The sequence below is a fragment of the Gymnodraco acuticeps genome, unplaced genomic scaffold (genome assembly GCF_902827175.1).
Source record: "Gymnodraco acuticeps unplaced genomic scaffold, fGymAcu1.1, whole genome shotgun sequence".
NCBI classification, from domain to species: Eukaryota; Metazoa; Chordata; class Actinopteri; order Perciformes; family Bathydraconidae; genus Gymnodraco; species Gymnodraco acuticeps.
Genome location: NW_022989982.1, coordinates 1,293,053 through 1,312,894, shown reverse-complemented (window position 1 = coordinate 1,312,894; position 19,842 = coordinate 1,293,053). Strand labels below are relative to the sequence as shown.

The window sequence follows — 19,842 nt, the reverse complement described above, 5'->3', positions numbered from 1 at the left end:
TTTTTAATTCAATGAAATGATAGGTGTGGCGCACATAAACAGTCGAGTATGTGGAATAAATATTTATGAAGCAGAGGGGATTAAAACTGCACCATCTGTATGCCCCTGCGTTACCGGGACAGGAAGTGATGTTCCTGAATACCCTGAAAGGTGTCTCCAATTACGCCTGTGCAAAATAAACTGCGCTGACGTGTTTGTGCTGCTGATTGATTGTCTCGCTGGCTTTTTGGTGCCGAATTATATGCACATTAGAACTTGACTTGTGAAGGTGTGTGAGTGTACTGTTTTCTACTTTGATGGTGGTATTTGCTGCTCTCTAGTTCACTTTGGTGATTTTACTTGATCTACTTATGAGCCTGCAGCAGCTTCGAGCCTGTGCATGATGACAGGTGTGGCTGCTTGAGCTCTGCGGCGGTGTAAAGAACACAGTTGTTACAACAATAACAGTTTAGTTTGGAGCATTTACAGACAGTTTGCAGTAGAGCTTTCAAATGAAATTATACTTAACATAATGTATTTTGCAAAACGCAAGAGCAACCAAGGTTATGTTACAGAAGGAGTGTATAACATTGTTGTTGTGTTTATTGCTCGCACTGGTGTTACGTAACTATAGATTTACTCAAGTACTGTACTTGAGTACAATTGTGAGATACTTGTACTTTACTTGAATATTCAAAAAATACTCAAGTAAATATCCATGTTATGCTACTTTGTACTTCTATTCCACTAGATGTCAGAGGTAAATTGTGTACTTTTACTCCACTACATTTATTTAATTACTTTGCAGATTTTGATTAATGATGTGAAATATAATCAACTCTTAAATCAGACTTTAGTTACACCTGAAATAAATTCACAAGCTACCCTGCAGCATACAAAGTCATTAAAACTAACTGCAACTTTAACAGCTTTGATAACACTTTAATGATCAATAATTATAAAACATATCATATATATTATTGTGGAATGGGCCAATCTGCACAATGAGTACTTTTACTTTAAGTACTTTAAATAAACTTTGATGCTAATACTTTTGTACTCTTTTGAATGCAGGACTTTTACTTGTAACAGAGTATTCCTACACTCTGGTACTTCTAATTTTACTCAAGTACAAGATCTGAGTACTTTTTCCATCTCTGATTAGTCGTGCATACCTTTGTTAAACTCATTTTACACTAACAAGTTAAATGGAACAACATTTTGAATTATTTAGATTATTTAATTTCTGGGATTTTATTTATATTGATACATTATTATTTGTATTTTGTATGTATAAAGCACATTTCTCATTATATATAATATTAATCTTATAATTCTCAAATAAAACTTACACCTGCCTCTAAGTATTATTACCATACAGATAATTATCATATCTTCAGTTGTATTTGTGGCCATACATTATTGTTGGTGTTGATCTTGTTCTGTTATTTCAGATGAGTGTTGAAGTGGAGAGAAAATTTGTGTGCAATGCCGACACTCTGAAAACCCTGGAGGAGATCGGGGGTATGTGTTTAATTACACATTACTCATGTGTAAATTATGAACTGAGGCATTTAAATGATGCTTTGATCCACATCCATTTTTAAATGTTCACTGAAGGAATGTAATGAATCAGCCTCGTTAGTTTTTTATATTTAGTTGTACATTTTTTCAATAATCTATTTATCTTCCTCTTTTTTATTCAGCAGTGTGTCTTGGTCAACGGCAGTTTTGTGACCAGTACTTTGACACCCCAAAGTTTGATCTTACTTTGAAAGACATGTGGCTGCGTAAACGTAATGGGTGCTGGGAGCTGAAGTGCCCAACAACAGCGGACAAGGCAGAAGAGACGTCTGGAGAACAATCTAAAGCAGCAGCAATGTGTTCCCGCTACAAGGAGATAACAAATCTGCCTGAAATTCAACTGAGAGTTAAAGAGGTCATAAAAGACGTTTGTGAGGACAGTGAGACGGAGACGAGCCCCTCGCAAGAGGAGGAGTCTTGGATGAGCAGAAATAATCTTGTGTGCTTTGCAGAGTTTACAACAGTGAGGAGGTCGTTTACTTTAGAGGAGGAAGGGGTGCAGGTAGATCTGGATGAAGCTGACTTTGGCTTCCATGTGGGGGAGATAGAGGTCCTACTTCCAGAGGGAGGAGATGTGCAGTCGGCCCTGAAGAAGATTGAGAGAACGGCTGGAAAGCTGGGTGAGCTCAAACCTGTCAAACTGCCCAACCCATTAGTCATTCAGAATCATTATATACCTGTAATACGACATATGTTGCTAATCTCTAAATATGTTCTTCCTTTTTACAGGTCTGACCGGAGATAAGCGTGTTGAAGGAAAAATGCATGCTTACCTTAGGAGAAATCACCCAGAACACTTTGCAAGACTACTGAGTGAACATATTTTGTAGGACATATCTGTAACACAAATGGTTAAATAGTTTTTAAGATGTACATAGTTATATCTATATAACTGAGCCTTTTACATTTGATCTATAAATTGTCCAGACTTAGTATATTCCCTTACTGTAAAGACCTCAATCCCCCATCCTGCATTAGGAATTTTAGAAAACAATAGGCCCTTGAAATGTACACTTGCAGGTTGCTTAATGGTTGTGTCCTACATGCAACAGTTATATTTTTGTCTGGCTGTAATATGAAGAGTGTGAGAGGAAGTGTGAATACTGCAAATAAATGTGGGGTGCAATACTGTTCACTGCCTTTAACAATGATTGTTTTGTACTGTGTGTGTTGTATTAAATAACAGATGTTCAGACATTTATGACACTCCCTGAAGAAGGTGATAGGGCAGAAATGGCTAATTTTTAAACTGACTTCAGCAGCTGGATTATTCTTGTCTATAGAGAGATGATTGAGAGATGGAAATATATCTTCCCCTGGTCTTACATCATCAAACCTGTGTGATTCATTTTTCTGCAGCTCCACTCGGCACTAGATTCTATAAATATGTAACATTTATGTTGATGTTTCTATAATTTGCATTATAATCAATCAATTGGCCTATATTTTAGCTTTACGTTTTAAAAGAACATTTGACTTGTGTATTAAATCATAGCGTGTCTTTTCATTATGATGTGATAAGTTAAAGTAGCCACTACAAGAGCAAAAGGCAGCATGCTCATTTTAAGCAAAATAGATCTCATTGTAATTAGTATGCAGACGCTGCAGGAGTCTACTGCTGTGTCTTCATTCAAATCCGCACAATCATCCATATCTGCAGTACTGCAACAACAACACTGATTCCTCCATAAGAGAGAGAGAGACAAAAGATGGGTTACCACTGTCACGCATTGATCGTCGTCTTCAATTTCAGGCTGTGACCAATCAGTCGGAGGTGATGGAGGGGGTCTCTGAGAGCTTGAAATCAGCCCTCCGCTGGATTGCTCTGTTGATCATGTCTCTACTGTACCAACACCTGGTTTTGGGACCTTTCTCTGGACACCTGTGACGCACACACAATAACAAATTAAACAATGAAGGGTAATGTGATATAGGCAACTTCACTCCGAGAGCAATCATCAGTCATTTGAGAGAAACACACCAACGCTTCTCTTGTGTATCAGTCTGCATTCGGACAGCTGGAGGCCAACTTCATGCACAAACATTGACTTACTCTGCCTTTCTTTTCAAACTTAATATTTGATATCTGATATACTTTATTAATCCTCGTGTGGAAATTGTTTCTCTGCATTTGACCCATCCTAGGAGCAGTGTGCTGCCATTTTGAACGGCGCCCAGGGAGCAGTGTGGGGAACGGTGCCTTGCTCAGGGACACCTCGGTAGCACTTGGTCTTGCCGGGACTTGAACTGGTGACCTTCCAGTAACCAAGCCAAGTCCCTATCGACTTCGCCACCACCGCCCCAAATGCAGCTGCATTCTTCATACAAGATAACACAAAACAATATTCTACTTTAAATTTTGCATGAAACACAGTACAAGTGTTTACACATTACAAGTGTTGCATAAATCATGAATGAATATTGATGATATGTTCAACCTTTTGAGACCGCCTTAAGGTCATCTTTAAGCCTATGTTTACATGTTCAACCCACCTTTATATCAGCTTTGTTTTTGGCACAACAGACTGCACAGACACAGCATGTCTTACTTTGATAGCAATACAGTGCTACATTAATGTAGAACTTTTTTACTTGATTAATTATTTACAAATAATTAACATATGACAACAATCGTAACTAAAATGAGCATCTCTGCTTCAGCTGAGGGGTTTTGGCAAATAATGACTTGAGGCACCTGATTCTTGTTTGCACCCCAGAACAGCACAGTCTAACATATTAGGGGAGATTTCTAAAAACAGGCCACATCACCAAATCTCCACCTTGAACTGCTTTAACCTAAATACCCCAACACATTTCTAAATTGACCCTTGTGTGAATATGCACATATATTGAACCATGAATGGATTCACATTATGTGAGATACCTGCAGATTTACATCCCAAACTATTACTAATGCAGCAAATTGCTTCTCAATTGAACAGCTTGTTGCGACATTGAATGTTTTTGTTTGACTATTTATTTAGCTAATGATGCAGGGCGTGACATGACAAGCTTCACATTTCAGTTTCTATTATTCTTTACGAGACAGTGAATCTGTGGCTTGGGACCAGGTGATCCAGCCTGGCTAATAGAGGCAAATGTCAAACATGTATGGATTATGAGATTATGAACACATGCCACTTAATGTGCTGCAAATTCAACCCCAGAGATTGCCTCTAAATTGTGACATCTTTTAATGTTTTCAGGAATTTGGACTATATCCTTTATTTCTTATTTATTTTGTAAGTGATCCATAAAGCCATCTACCCAAGTCAACTAATCTTTGAAATGCTCAGAGGCACATTTTAACATTTGAACATGTTATTATGCTAAAGCTGTAAATCCTAAAATCTTATTTTTGTTTCTGGTTTCTGCCTTACACTTGGCTTTATAGTTACTCTGTATATTTGTTTTAATTGTTAGTTTTGTGAAGCAGTTTCAAACCTCAACACTGCTTTGTTTTGAACTATGCGAAGTGCCCCATTGATTTTCAGTTAACTTGTTATCAGTAGGCAATACATCTGGCAGGAGCGACAGCGCGGCTGATCACGTGACAGAGAAGGGCAGGGAGGGGCACGCGCAGGGTTTTTTCACACTTTTGTAAACAACATGGCGATTCACGGACTGGCCCTGCTAGCTTACTGATAAAACACTGTGCTGCCAAACGTCAGCCATTGTGTGTGATAAACGTTATATATTAGAACTTGCGGGAGTCACGCGTTGGCTTTATTGTTAAGTTCGCACCGAGACGACAAAGAGTTTGGCCGACGAGCTGTCAAGAAGAGCGTCTGACAGTCAAACGGTACCGTTAGCATCTGAGCTAGCTCTGCAACACCAACCTCTGCACCTCAATCATTAGAGCTAGCACTGATGCTGGTCGATTTGTTTTCAGGACATGGAGTTTGAGTATTAGAAGATGTGGCAGTGCAATGGCTTGAGCAAATAACTGGAATTGATGATGACAGTTGAGCTAAAACAAAGCTGTCTTGTTCAGCCATTTTTACCTAACTTCTGGTTTATCTTTTCCTTTATTGTTATACGACCTGAGGTACTTGATGGTGAATAAGATAAAGACTGATAGAACAAGTATTCAGATCTCTGACTTTAGTTATAATATCAATAGTATATATTAAGAACAATGAATACATTGAAAAAGTATTAGCATCCAAATATACTTCTAGTAGCAAAAGTAAAGGTTGTTTTGATGCACTGAATGTCCCATTTCAGAATCATATAATGATGGTTATTTAAATATAATTATTGATGCATTCATTTGTAATTACTTAATATTGAAGCTGGTAGAAGGTGAAACTTTAAATACTGCTGTGTAGTTTACAAAAATAAATACATAATTATTTGTTGTATAATTTGTCGTCAAAGAAAATCTGCAAAGTCACTTTTAAAGTTATTAAATGTATGTAGTAGAGTAATAGGTCAAAAACATTTCCATCTGAAATGTAGTGAAGTAGAGGTATAAAGCAGGAGGAAATAAAGTACGAATATCTGTAAATAAAGTACAGCACATGAGTAAAAGCACTTATGTATACGGGAAAAAAGGGAATTATTTAGAGACTTGATTTAAACTGCGAGCCATCATTTCGAATTATTACACATTATTACACTGTTATTTGTGTACATGGCTTCCCCAGGTAAATCTAAAACTGTTATTTAATTTCCAAATGATTCTCCCTGCCAGGCCCTCTTCAGTCTATGGGCTCTCAGTCCAGTTCTGGGATGTCTGGAGGAAGGGGCTCTTCCAGTGGCAACCCAGCTGAGCAGTCAGACGCAGCAGAACCGAACCAGAGCAGCAGCAGCAGCAGCAGCAGCAGCAGCCGGGACCGCAGGACGGCCGACAGGCAACAAGGAGACCGACCGGCAGCTTCAGAGGAGGACGTTGACTTAGCTGAAGTGCTGGCTTACCTACTGAGAAGGTGAAGAGAGAGGATGTTGTAATGGCCTTAATAGTAAAACAGTCAATAACATGTGTACTTTGCACCTCTGTGCCCAGTTTGTTGTTTGTCTCTATTCATTTTTAACAAAAGTGTTCAATCAGTAAAAAATAGTATTTCATATTTTCTGGCGTCTCGTAAAGGTAGCGTAAGTGAATACTTAAAACATGTAACAACTCATCCCTTGAAATCCTGTTAAATCTACAGACCATCCTAAATGTCTGTCAAGGGAGCAAATATTGTAAACCATTCATTACATCACATCACTAAAGCTAAGAAGTGTTGGGGGCATTGGGGAATTTCCGATCCTTATACATGTTTGATTTTCAAAGCCGTTTAAGTGGCTGGGAAATGTTTGAATATTCCTCCTGTGAACCACCACACATTTAAGCACTGATCCTTAACAGTGGCAGGTCCTTTGTTTCTCCATGTGTTACATTGGAGTGAAAAAAACATTACAAGAATACATCTTTACCCACAACACAATGGCACTTCTGCTAGCTTGTCTCCCCATTGTGCTGCTGCTGGACCAATCTGTTGTCTGAATGAACATTTAAGTATGAGTAAATTCAACACTCTGTTCCAATGTTCTCCGATTTTCCTTGAAATTATTTTACATGCACACTATTTCCTGTGGAGGAGGGTTATGTTCTTTCCATTGTGTATCTAATTTGGATTGAATGTGTTTATGTGTGTGCAGGGGCCAGGTCCGACTGGTCCACGGCAGCGGGGCCACAGGCCTGCAGCTGGTCCAGTCGTACTCTGACTCTGACGAGGACAGCGACGGAGCCTGGGAAGGGCGACTGGGCGACCGCTACAACCCCCCAGGTAACCTCCCACTGACACTGTTCACTGTGAAGGTATAAAGGTAGAGCCATAAATGATATCTTGCTTTCTCTCTGACATTCTGTTAAAACACACATATCTACATCCTGTTTTAATTAGCTGTGTTTTGGGACACTGCACTTCTGTTTGTCTTCTGTTTGGTTGGAATCAGTAGCGTAGGCAGACATTTACTTTAGGGCGGGCCTGTATAAAATAGGGTGGGCTGGCTTTTTCCAGGGGGGAAAATTACTTTAAGGTAGGCCTGGCCTATAATAATAATAATAATAATAATAATAATAATATATAATAATGCCCATTGCCAAGCATCGTTGTAGCATTTCCCTCCGAATAATGGTCAAAGACTTGACTGATGATCTCCAATATCAACGTAAGAGCTATAAAGACACAAAAATAACAAATACATTTAGGCTCCATTCGTATTAGAATCACTTTAGCATACTACCAAATGTTAACTGTAAACAGACAGCAAAGCTACAAAACAGCATAGCCAAACGAATTAGCACAAAACCCACATTTTTACATTATAGACTAGTTAATACCAACCTTGTGCCTCTTCGGGGGGTGCTAAACTTAAACATAAACGTTATCCTTTACTTTCTCCGTGTTTATATGCAGATATTACTTTTCTCCGTTAATCTCCGCTTCTTTTCTCTGCCACGTTGTTTCCATAGCAACAACAACTTCCTGTCAACAGCGTAAACTCGCCTTCAAAATAAAGGCCTCTAAATAAAACAAGAAGTTAACCTAAATTACATTTAAGACATATTTACAACTGCAACGAAAGTAACAAAAACAATGTAATATCCTTTTCAGTTTCACAGAACACAAATTTAGTTATTTACAATCGTTAGGTAACTCTTTTATTGCACTAGGTAACAGCAACAATAGGTTGTAGCATTCAAACCTGCTCATGGACTTGCAGTGGTCCTCGCTTTTTTTATGTCTCTCCAACGAATTACGCAGGTGCTTCCAGTCTACATATCCATCCCTCCTGAAGGCACCTTCAGCTCCTGGGCTGGGGAAATGTCTGCACATTTTACAGAAAAGCGCTTCCGTACTTGCGCTGTATTCCACCCAGGGAAAATGTTCATACCACCTCGATGAGAAGCACCTTGATTTTCCATGATTAACAGTGTAGGGGAACTTCTTCAGTTTTGGCTGTGAAGGCGGTTCATCAAGTGCAGACAGATCAGCGGGTAGGCCTACACCTGCTTCATGCTGACGACTGGGAGCTGGAGGGAGCACTGCTAGCGCCGTGGAGCAAGCAGCCGTAACAGTATAGTCTCCGGAGTCGGAGAGCCGGGCCCTGGATCGCTGCTAGATGAGAGCATCATTTGCAGGCAGCTCTCTCACGTTACTAATTGGGCGCGCGCCGGAACCAACAACCAGTTTTTACCGGAAATGAGTTCCGTTCAGAGGATAAAACACATACAACATTAATTCTACTCGATATTTGTTCACTTAAATGTCACGTTGAATGCTTGGATATTCTCAATGGGTGAATAAAAATGTTTGCTTTTCTCAGAGCAAGCCAATGAGTAACAGGCCCGCCCTGGCCCTATGGTGGCTACGCCACTGGTTGGAATCCACCCAATACCCAGTAACAGAAGCATGATGAATACATATCAATGCGTTGAATCCTTCAATTTAAGACGAAAAGCAATTAACAGTAATGCTATTGTTTGTATTAAGTAATACCCAAAGTAAATGTTATTTAAAGGAAACAAAGTAAGTTGTATGAACTGTTTTTACTGTGTTTTGAAAGGTTGTCAGTTGTTAAGTAATTACTTACAACAAATACTTTTTTTTCAAAGTCTTTAATGTTAAAGGTCCCATGTCATGGCCATTTCTACTGATCATAATTCCATTGTTGAGGTCTTCTAGAATAGATTTATATTGTTCAATGTTCCAAACTCACATTGGTTTCTCATCCAGCATCTCTGTATAGTATGTGTATTCACTCTCTGTCCTAAACGGCTTTTTGGAGCTCCTGCCCCCCCCCCCTCCCTGTGAGCCCAGTGTGCTCTGATTGGTCAGCTCGCCCACTCTGTTCGGATGAGTTCACCACCGTTACAGAGGAACATTCTGTGTTACAATGGCGTTAGCAACCAGGAAATGACACCAGTAATGACAAACAGATGAGAATGCTGCGTGGGGTCTGGGTGCCGTGTTGGCGGGACGTTGCGCGGCTCGCTGCTGCGAGGAGCGTACAGTGTGAGCTGGGTTCATTTCCTGATTGCTGCGTGGGGTCTGCGAGACATCGCGAATGGACGCGGGAAGGAGGAAGCACCCCCAAACGCGGCGCACCTACAGTGTAAGTGCGCCACAGTTTCGCCGCTGCGAGGCTCCACTAGCACCCCCCCCCCAGGGCGTTACAGTTTCGCCACAGAGAGAGAGTGTGTGTGTGTGAGGAGCTCCACGGATTGGTCCATTTGGGTATGGGCACGTCACCATACCCAGGAAGAAAAAGAGAAATCTCCAACGAGGCGTTCTGGGGCATAGACAGGTATTTTCTGTGTTAGAGTTTTACTCGCTACAGGGTGTACTTTGAGGGTTTTTGACTCTGCAGACCGTTTACATGCAGAAAAACCTTCATAACACAAGGGGACGGGTAATAACCAGAAAAGAATGACATGGGACCTTTAAATTAATTGTTTAGCTGTAAAATGTTTGGATAAAAAAACAGTATAATTTAGTTGTTTGTGTATCATTTGTCAAATGGTCATCCAAATATTCCAATGTGGCAGTTGTAGGAAAGTGCAGCAGCTTGTTCTCATAAATATGCAGCCACAATTTTGAATCAGAATGTATCTTTTGTAACAAATTGTGAAAGTTTGATGTCGGATAGAAAGTAATACCAAGTCTTGTTTTCAACCAGTGGACACCCAACCAGACACGCATGAAGTGGACCAGAGTGAGATCCGAACTCAGATCCTGCTGGCCACCGGCTCCTCTACGCTGAAAAACCGACACAGTTTCACCCACATGCTAACAGAGGTCAGAGTGCAGAGATACAAACAAAAGCAGCAATAATGTAGAATCAAATTGGCCCATTTTCAGCACTCATGATGTAACAAAGATTATTAGTATTTATCAGTTTCCTCCACATATTTGTAAATTAATTTTTACGAAGTTTGCCAATATCAAAGATGATTTAGGTCACTTGTTCTGTCAGTACAGTTTGAAACACACTTAATGTTGACCAATTTGTTGTTTTCTTTTTTGACCTACTCTTTTAGAGGGAACAAGGCAGATGTAGAGGCTCCAGTTTTTCCCACGGAGAGTGCAGTCGTATCCGAACACAGTAAGTACTTTTTAAATTCTACACCTTTTCAATATCTCTTAACAAATTACAAGATGGTCACACAGAGAATCAATCAAATTATTTTGACCTTTTTCCCTTCGCAGTTTTCTGCCAAACTATGTATCCCACAAGGATACGTACCAGCAGAAAGCCTTCTGTGGAGTGTACAGCGAGGATGGCAACATGTTCCTCTCTGCCTGCCAAGGTAAACATCCCGAGATCCAACATTGGAACCCAGAGGAACTGAAACAGACCTGATAATGAGTCGTAGTGTTTGTTTAAAACAACGTGGACCACTAAATAATCAGGGCCATTTGTGTAGTGTCATGGTCGTTGACAGACCAGTATTGCGCTATTGCTGAAAATAACTATCAGACACCAGATTTGTTTGAAACATTCGAAAATAAGTCTTGTGAGCGAACAACAAGACGAGGGCCAAAGTAATGTCATGTGATAACAGCCACAAATGATATAATATACTACATTTCTTCCTGTTCCTCGCTGCAGACCAGAACATCCGCCTGTACGACACCAGCCGGGGACGCTTTCACCTACGGCGGACAGTGAAGGCTCGGGATGTGGGGTGGAGCGTGCTGGACGTCTGCTTCACCCCTGACTCTCAGAATGTGCTCTACTCCAGCTGGTCTGACTACAGTAAGGCTAACGGAGCCCTAACATACAATATAATAGAGTGCCACAGTGACGCATCCTAAAACCCGGAAGTAAGCTTCTTCCGGTTCCCTCGACAAAAAAGCAATGCAATTTCTATTGCTATAGATCATAAATCTATCGATTAGATTTATGATTCGAAAATTATAAAAGTAGGCATGTGGATATTATCCGACTGAACAAAATGTGATCCGTCTCTTAAATGTGTTACCTTATTTCGAGCTATTTTCCAAAATCCTATGGAGAAATTGCATTGCTTTTTTGTCGAGGGAACCGGAAGAAGCGTGCTTCCGGGTTTTAGGACGTGGCACTCTATGCAGTTAGTCAATAATGCTAATCAGTGAAGAACACCTAGTGATTCTAGAATAGCCATGTTATCTATATTAGCATTTGACTGAAGATAGGAGTTCAAGCAAGGGAAGAATAGCCGTGGAACAACATTTCGTCAATATCAGTTAAGGTGTACGGTATATTGAGAATTCACAACGTTACTCTGCGTCAGGGAACTGAAGCCGTTAATCTCTTAGGCACCAGACTCCTTTGACAAAAACAACTATTTTAAAGGGGCCCAATAATGCTCATGTTCTATTTGTATGTTGTGCTTCTACTGTGACATGTTTACATGCTTTAATGTTCAAAAAGCTCTCTATATTTCCTGTATGAAACCAGAGCCTATTCTGCTCTGATTGGTTAGCTGGCTGGCTCTGTTGTGATTGGTCAACCAATTAGAGATGTCCCACCCCTTGTTTGTGTTATTGTATGACTCTGTCAATGGAGTCTGGTGAGAAAGCATAGTAATGGCTTCAGTTCCATATTGGAAAGCGAGGTCAATCTGTAAACATATTAAATAAATACTGTAGATTTTTCTAGGTTGGCCTTTTTTATGTGTTTAAATATATTTTGTTGCTGCCCCATACACAGAATCACTTGGGTTCTTTTTCAGTTTCTTCAAAAACTGGGGATGTGACACTATCTAAGTACCTGACAACCTTTTCTTTAAATAATAATAAGAAAAATAAATATGAATGAAAATAAAGCTCATATATGATGTTGTATTAATATAATCTCTATCTCTGTCTGTTTGCCCCACAGTTCATTTGTGCAGTATAGATGGAGACAGTGAAAACCACACCGCCCTGGACCTCAAGTTAGTGTTTTCCTCATAGTAACTTATAACACATCAGAGCAGGTAATCTATCACTGCCTACCAGCCGCCCTCCTCTCCCTCCATTAGCACCTAGATGAATGACGCTGTCAGAACATGTCACCTCAACATCCATCCTCTCACTCTGTCTGTGTGTGTGTTACTCTGTGAAGGGAAGAGATCATTATTTCAACAAAGCACTTTCATTATAATCCCATCACTCGTAACAAAAGCATTGTTTAAGAGGTGATGCGTGCCTTTATCTATCTTATTTGGTGTGTGATGACATACAATAGGCTGTGTGATTCAATAGCAACTACTGCTACAGTGTCAACCTGCTTGTGTGTTGTGCTTTGTAGTCCAGATGAGAGGAGGTTCTGTGTGTTCTCACTGGCTGCGTCCACAGATGGCAACGAGATCCTGGGAGGGTGAGTACAATTTGCTTTTATGTTTCAAGGCAGTGACTGACAGGGTTGAAACGAGGACTGAAGTCTCTTTCAGAAATGTGAATTCAAGCAGCCAGTGAAATACTCTCCTTTAAGCTTATTTTTGAATACTTGAGCTCTGTAGATAAAACACTTTTCTTAAATAGGAAAGCACACTCAGAAAAGCAAGATCATTCTTATTCAACCTCTTAATTAAAATGTGTTCAATTTCTCTCCCCTCTCCTTTCAGAGCGAATGACGGCTGCCTTTACGTTTTTGATCTTGAGCAGAATAAACGAACGTTGAAGGTTAGTGCGTCTAATTGTTTTTTTGTTTTGCTTGTGGGTCCGCTTGTACCGGCTTTCGTGTCACGTCCCCTCTGTCTGTTTGTGCATCATCCCGCGATCAAGGTGAGCCAGACATTAGCGGACCTCCATCACAAAAAGTTTCACACCGCCCCTCTGTCTGTAACGCAGCAGCAGAGAGTCAGGCTCCACCCTGCAGTGGGACAGGGGTTAAACCCTCCTCCCTCCTCCTCTCCCCACAACTCTCCTCTGTGTAGTCAGTAGCTGCCCATTACCATCTGCTTCACCACTGTCTTGTGCTCTTTCTTATTCAGTCTTTGTTATTACCTCTCCGTCAGTGTGTCTGCGCTTAATCTCTAAACCTCTTTTCCTATTATTGCTATTTTTCACCTCAAGAATACATCTGGTGGCAGACCCGGCGGCAGACATAAATTTCTGGGCAGGCATTTGATTTGCCCACCCCGACACTTACATTTCCCGGGAAATCTGAATTGTCAAAAGGAGGGGGGTTGTTAGACGCTCGACATTTGTCAACGGGGGGGGGGGGGGGGAGGAGGGAGGCGCTCGTGAATTGTTGTTACGGAAAGAGAGGGGTTTTAGGTTGCCATAAGGCTGTTGACGGTCTTATTATACATCCATTGGTTGGTTTTGTGGCACATTTGTAACGCTGTGCCAACTTGAGCAAGCACGCAGGCAAACTTGAGCGCACACAGGGTGGAGAGGTGGAGTGAGGTTGAGTGATGGAGAGAAAGGGGGAGAGAGAGATTGAGCGAGGCAGAGAGCCTGTGCAGCGGTCTGCTTGCGCACAGAGCAGGAGTTTGTGAGAGAGCCAGCTTGAGTCAATTTCTCTTCAAAATATAATTGATTGCCAGCCTTCCCTGTCCCTGGCTGGCTTGCTAACGTAATTGATTTCTTCTAATGTGCCTGCATTTGGCGCTGAGTTGCCATATTCCTTTCGTGAACCACTTCCTGATATCCATTGTTGCAGATAAATATAAATGATAATAGCCAAACTAACCTAGCAAGAGTAAACTGACAGGCTGCTGTGCCGCATCTCACTCAAAAACCCACACGACTCAACCCAGCGAAAAACCAGTCTCGTGCGCAGCCTTTCATTCAGAATTTCATAGCAAAATAAAAAAACTATATTAAACAATTCTTTCAACATAGTTTAAAACAAAAATAAATATTAGGACAAAGCCCTACAAATAAAAACAACAAACATAATAATATAACAATTAAAATGTTGTATTCAGCCCTGATTAAAACAGCGGGCACAAATCCTGGATGGGCGGGCCCGGCCCCATGGGGCCCACCCATGACGCCGGGTCTGTCTGGTGGTAGTTTATATCTTACTTATTGTTCACGAATCCACCAAGAAAACCAAAACCTAATAACATGAATTGCCTGTGGCCAATTTCTAATACATTTATTATTATAAATTATAATTTATCGAGGACCATGCATAAATGGGTGAACAAATGTAAAACACTGGTCGATTCCAGGCTTTTATTGTGCAAAGTCTGCAAACTGACTAACATTGGGACAAAATGGACAAAGAAATAATACAAAGGCATATATAGTCAACCTAGAATGGGTTAACAATTGTCGTTGGATTATTGGTTAAACAGTATCCTAAACCTATTGGATATGGATCCAAAGGTCACTACTTTTATGGCTGTAATTGCAGAGTGAGCGTCATCCCGTTGTTAGACGAATGTGTGTGTCAAAACACCACAGAAAGGAAATTAGAAGTACACAACACATGCATTGTACTGTCGCTACACTTCCAAAAGCTAGTTTGTAGCTCCACCCTGCTCATCTGCGGCAGAGAAGTGTGCTGATAATGTAATTTCCTGAGCCGGTGTCCTTCAATCTGGCAGAAAGATGTGTCTGCCAATAAATCAAACAGGAAATACTGTGTACACGTGACCTCCCAAAACAAGTTTTTGGGCCTCAACTCAAGCATTGATAGGTTGGTTTGAGGAGGTATGCCATGCCCGGCGCCGTGGGAGGGCCAGGCCCTCCCATTTGACATTCCTGCCCTCCCCCAATAAACACGTTTTTTATTATTTCTAAAAATTAAATTATAAATAAACTGTGAACTTTTATGCTACGATGTATGTGATGTCAGAACAAACAAAAAAAATCGCAGGCGCCAGGCTACGTCAAATAAATGCATGTGTCTGTTGTGATTTGTGATTCGTCCTCATTTAGACCAATCACAGCGTCACACTCTGCCGCCTATTCTGGATTTGTTTATTGTGCATTCTGTAGACTCTCATTTCTGTTTGAATTACAAAATGGACATAAAAAATTGGCTTAAAAGGTCTAAGGATTTATTAAAACGAAATAGCGATGAAAGAACTGCAGCCGATGGTGCTGCTGGCGACTCTGCACCTGCCGTTGCAGCAGCACGCCTTAATGTCACAAGCTTGACCTCGGCAAACCCCGGGGCTGAGTTAGCGATGATCTGGGGTTAATAAACCCAAGCAGGTGAAGCTGGATCGTTATCCAGGGAGATTGTTTTCAGGAAAGAAGCGCACTTTTGCCGCTGCATGGTACAACAGACCATGGCTTGAAGATGTGTTAAAAGCAGACGCAGCCTTTTGTTTCCCCTGTAGACAGTTTAAAGTAAATACGTCTTCATCTGATGTGGCTTTTACTGTCAAAGGTTTTTGCGACTGGAAACATGCATTACAGACTGATAAAGGACTGCTAAGGCATGCCGCATCAAAAGAACACATTTCATGTGAGAGTTTGTGGAGAGAGAGAGAGATACGAGAGGAAACAAATAAGGAAATTAGAACTTTGGTGCAGATCAGCTGGCACGGAGCCGTTATTACGTGTCAGCTGTCATTGATATTATAGCTTTTTTAGCTGTCAACCAACTCCCTCTCAGAGGTGACTCGATTCACTCCACAGCATGTCCGAGTGCAGTGCATCGGAACATAAACCATGCCCAAGGCGGGCTAAACAGTTCATCGTCTCCGTCTCTACTATTTCTCTCCGAGTGCAGCGATGAGGAAGCTGCCATCCGTAACCAGTGTGCCTTGCTCGTGATTTACCAGTGTCTGTGCTGCCACGCACACAATGTTTCAAAGTGGCTTCTATGTTGCCCTTTATTTGTGTATGTTTGCGATAAGTGTGCGTCTTTACGCAATGCCGTTGGCCTTGCTGTTTGATATATATTGTGCCGCAGGCCCGCAGCACGTGACGGTTTTGTGTGCCCTCCCATGCAAATCATATGCCCTCCCTTTAGATTTGTTCTGGCGCCGGGTCTGAGGCATGCATCCATTTTCTGTCACGATCTTGACGTACACACACACCTTCACACAGTCATTTATATAACACACTGTGTCTCACAAAGAAAATCAAACAATCTCCCCACATGCTCGCACAGAAAAACTGACTCTCTCTTCTGCTCGGCAGATTGATGCCCACGAGGACGACGTGAATGCGGTGGCGTTCGCCGACAGCTCGTCCCAGCTGCTCTTCTCTGGCAGCGACGACGCGCTGTGCAAGGTGTGGGACAGACGGACGCTGCGGGAGGACAGACCGCAGCCTGTCGGACAGCTGGCCGGACACCGAGACGGCATCACCTTCATTCACAGCAAGGTGGGGGGGCGAGGGGAGGAATGCTGCTGTTGTTTTATCAATCTGTCAATGACAAGTTCCACCGAAGCCTCATTGGTAGTTGGATTTGACCGATGATTGGTTGGAAGTTGATTAATGAAAAGCTAATATTAGCCTAGTGTAATCTACCCGGAGGTTTGTTTTCTTTTCTGTCTAAAACTCCTCATGTGTTGCTGCTCTGCTAGGGAGACGCACGCTATCTGATCAGCAACTCCAAGGACCAGTCCATCAAGCTCTGGGACATCAGGAAGTTTTCCCCCAAAGAGGGGCTGGCAGCTTCCCGTCTGGCTGTCACGCAACAAAACTGGGATTACCGCTGGCAGCAGGTTCCCCAGAGAGGTGAGGCAGAGAAGGAGACACTAATGGTGAATGAGTCAGGAGGGTGAAGTTAGAGGACGAGAGGAGACACGTCTGGAGAAAAGAGGAGGAGATAAACATGATGTGACGTTATCAAAGGAGCGAGACAGGGCCAATGACAGGGAGGTGGAACGTGGGTGGACATGTGTCTTGAGGGTGAGGGGATATGACATTATTTAAACAGCGCATGGAAAAATAACCAATGCAAGTCAAAGAGGATGGAGGGCCTAGAGGAGAGGTGAAGGATGGGAGCTAGGGTAATGAAATCCAGCAGGGAGGGAAAATCCTCAAAAAACAAACATCTGCCTATTTTTTAAGCCAGAATACAGATGTTAAGGACATAAATGAGCTCTCTATGTAGTTGTGATCACTTAGTTTTGTATGTGTTTCTTGCAGCCCTGAAGAGACACAAGCTGACAGGCGACACCTCGGTGATGACATACCGCGGTCACGGCGTTCTGCACACCCTCGTCCGCTGCCGTTTCTCTCCAGAGTTCACCACCGGGCAGAGGTTCATCTACTCTGGCTGCTCCACTGGCAAAATCATCAGTGAGTCTCACCATGTGATCATATGTGTGTCTGCAATGTGTAGGACTGGTATTATGTGTCTCCATTATAGTATTGGCCCTATGTTGTGGATTGCCTTCTAACGCTGCATCATCTCTGTGTAGTTTTACATGGGAAATCAATGCAGTCGGGTAATTAGAGGGGCATGATGCAGACAAGTACTGAATATGTTGATTTTTCTTGTGTCTTCTTTCCAGTTTATGACGTTCTGACGGGCAGCGTGGTCTCCAGACTGTCGGGTCATGAAGCGTGTGTGAGGGACGTCAGCTGGCACCCGTACGAGGACAACATCATCAGCAGCTCTGTGAGTCTAACTGGAGTCCATGTGTAAACGCTTGTGATCAGAGATATTGTTTTAATTATAAATGTTTATTGAGGGGAATTACACCAGATATTGTTTTCTCAAGTTAACGCAGTACCATGAAATCAAGAGAAGTTTGAAGTTTTGCAGAAAAGTGTTGCAAAGACAGGATGTTTGAGTGACCCTGTCCTCATCCACCTTTGTCTCTCCACAGTGGGACGGAGCGGTGCGAATGTGGGAGCACAGAGAGACCCATCCGCTAGAGGAGGAGAGAGAGCGGGAGAGAGACTGTCCGATGACGGACAAAAACCTTTAAGATGGTGAGAGAAGAAGAAGAAGAAGAAGAAGAGACACAAATGAAAAGATGAGGAAATGACCTCACTGCAGAAAGAGCTCCGCTGACCCTAACGAAGGAAGACAATAAGCCCTGAAGGACAGGGAGACTTAACCATCCTTTACATTCAATGCTGGATATGATTGATTTCAATTACAACAAGTTGAAAAGTGTAAATCTGGAGGGCAATAAAGCCTAACATCCAAGTGCAGATTAGGACTCAGTGGGACGGCCTGCTTCTGTTTTTGTTTTTGCCTCACTGTCAACAAGCCAAAGCTTCTACACTTGGCCCGGGAAACGTGCTCAAACATGTAGCACGGCACTTACTTAATGAACAACGAAAAAATGAATGGTAAGTTGGTTATATAGAAATCCATTTTGGGTGATGCAGGGAGAAACTGACAAGGGTAATTCTGTATAAATGTATAGTATTTTAATGGTATGTGCATTCAGGGAGGGGGTTTAGATTGTTGTCAGTGTGCTGATTAGGATGTTGGTGTTATTAATGACATATGCTGTGTCCTATTTGAGGGGCTGTCAAGTTAAAGGCTGGTTATATTATATGAATCCAGCACATTATTTACCAATTGCCCCAAATTAGGGAAACTTCCTAGTGGCCAACATCCTATTTCGTTTTCCATTATACCAAGTTGACCGGGAAACCCGTAACATGACTTTTACTTTCAATTTCATAATGATTTTATGTTCAAACCTCTTCAAACTGTCTCAAGTTTAAACACAACCCCTCTAGTAAACACAGCGATGGTCTGAAGTCTTATTATTGATCATGTGTCAGCACTCTACTCTGTAAAACAAGCCCTGGGTGTTTTCCAATATAAACCTCTGATCTGTTTCAAAGATTTGAATGTGTGTGATAATAATAGGTATTACTTTGTGAAGGGACTGGATCAAAACGTACACACTGATCTGTATATGCAATTTTCAGGTGTTCATAGTTCACTCTCAGAACATTGTTTTACAGTAACAATAAAAGCTTTCTTTCAATGTATTGCAGGATACTACATTGTGTGAGAATGAAGTACGTAGATGTTTTCAAATGTTCTCTATCGGCAAAGCTTTAAACATGCACAAGTGAGACTCAGAGAAAATGCTGCAATTACATATAGAGTTAGGAGTGAACTAAATGGAGAAGTGGCGATTTAGACACTCGTCACACTGAACACAGATCACATGAACAGTTTATTTCCCCTACAAATTGAATTTGCCAGAAGCGCATAACAGACAACTGACAATAAGCTGCTGTCACTTGAAGGTCATTGTAATGACAGCAATGCAGTTAAGTGGTCTAAAATTAGACGGAGATTCCTTGACATGTCTGGTTTTATTTTCACTTCCTACTTAATATATCACAAAACAGCGGTGGTAATCATTCATCCTCTCGGCTACAGTTTTAAGGAAAGGAAATAATCATTTATCAGGAA

General features: G+C 41.6%; 2 protein-coding genes across 3 annotated transcripts; both read left to right on the top strand.

Moving 5' to 3' along the window:
* The first annotated feature begins 149 nt into the window (after positions 1-149).
* Positions 150-2,714, top strand: thtpa (thiamine triphosphatase). 2 transcript variants are annotated; one of them, XM_034212066.1, is made up of 4 exons: positions 150-268; positions 1,434-1,503; positions 1,686-2,183; positions 2,293-2,714. In XM_034212066.1, exons 2-4 carry the CDS (start codon positions 1,434-1,436, stop codon positions 2,391-2,393), a joined length of 669 nt encoding a protein of 222 aa, XP_034067957.1. In that variant the 5' UTR covers positions 150-268; the 3' UTR covers positions 2,394-2,714. The 2 variants fall into 2 exon arrangements, with proteins under 2 accessions (XP_034067957.1, XP_034067958.1); XM_034212067.1 differs by having other exon boundaries at positions 155-268; positions 1,689-2,183.
* Positions 2,715-5,129: 2,415 nt separating this feature from the next.
* On the top strand, positions 5,130-19,409 carry dcaf11 (ddb1 and cul4 associated factor 11). Its single transcript, XM_034211960.1, has 15 exons — positions 5,130-5,365; positions 6,260-6,494; positions 7,213-7,340; positions 10,237-10,355; positions 10,598-10,662; positions 10,767-10,867; positions 11,170-11,316; positions 12,424-12,478; positions 12,835-12,903; positions 13,151-13,208; positions 16,638-16,823; positions 17,027-17,180; positions 17,595-17,747; positions 17,963-18,069; positions 18,281-19,409. The coding sequence occupies exons 2-15, from the start codon at positions 6,274-6,276 to the stop codon at positions 18,380-18,382; spliced, it is 1,665 nt and encodes a 554-aa protein (XP_034067851.1). The 5' UTR covers positions 5,130-5,365; positions 6,260-6,273; the 3' UTR covers positions 18,383-19,409.
* Positions 19,410-19,842: the final 433 nt, after the last annotated feature.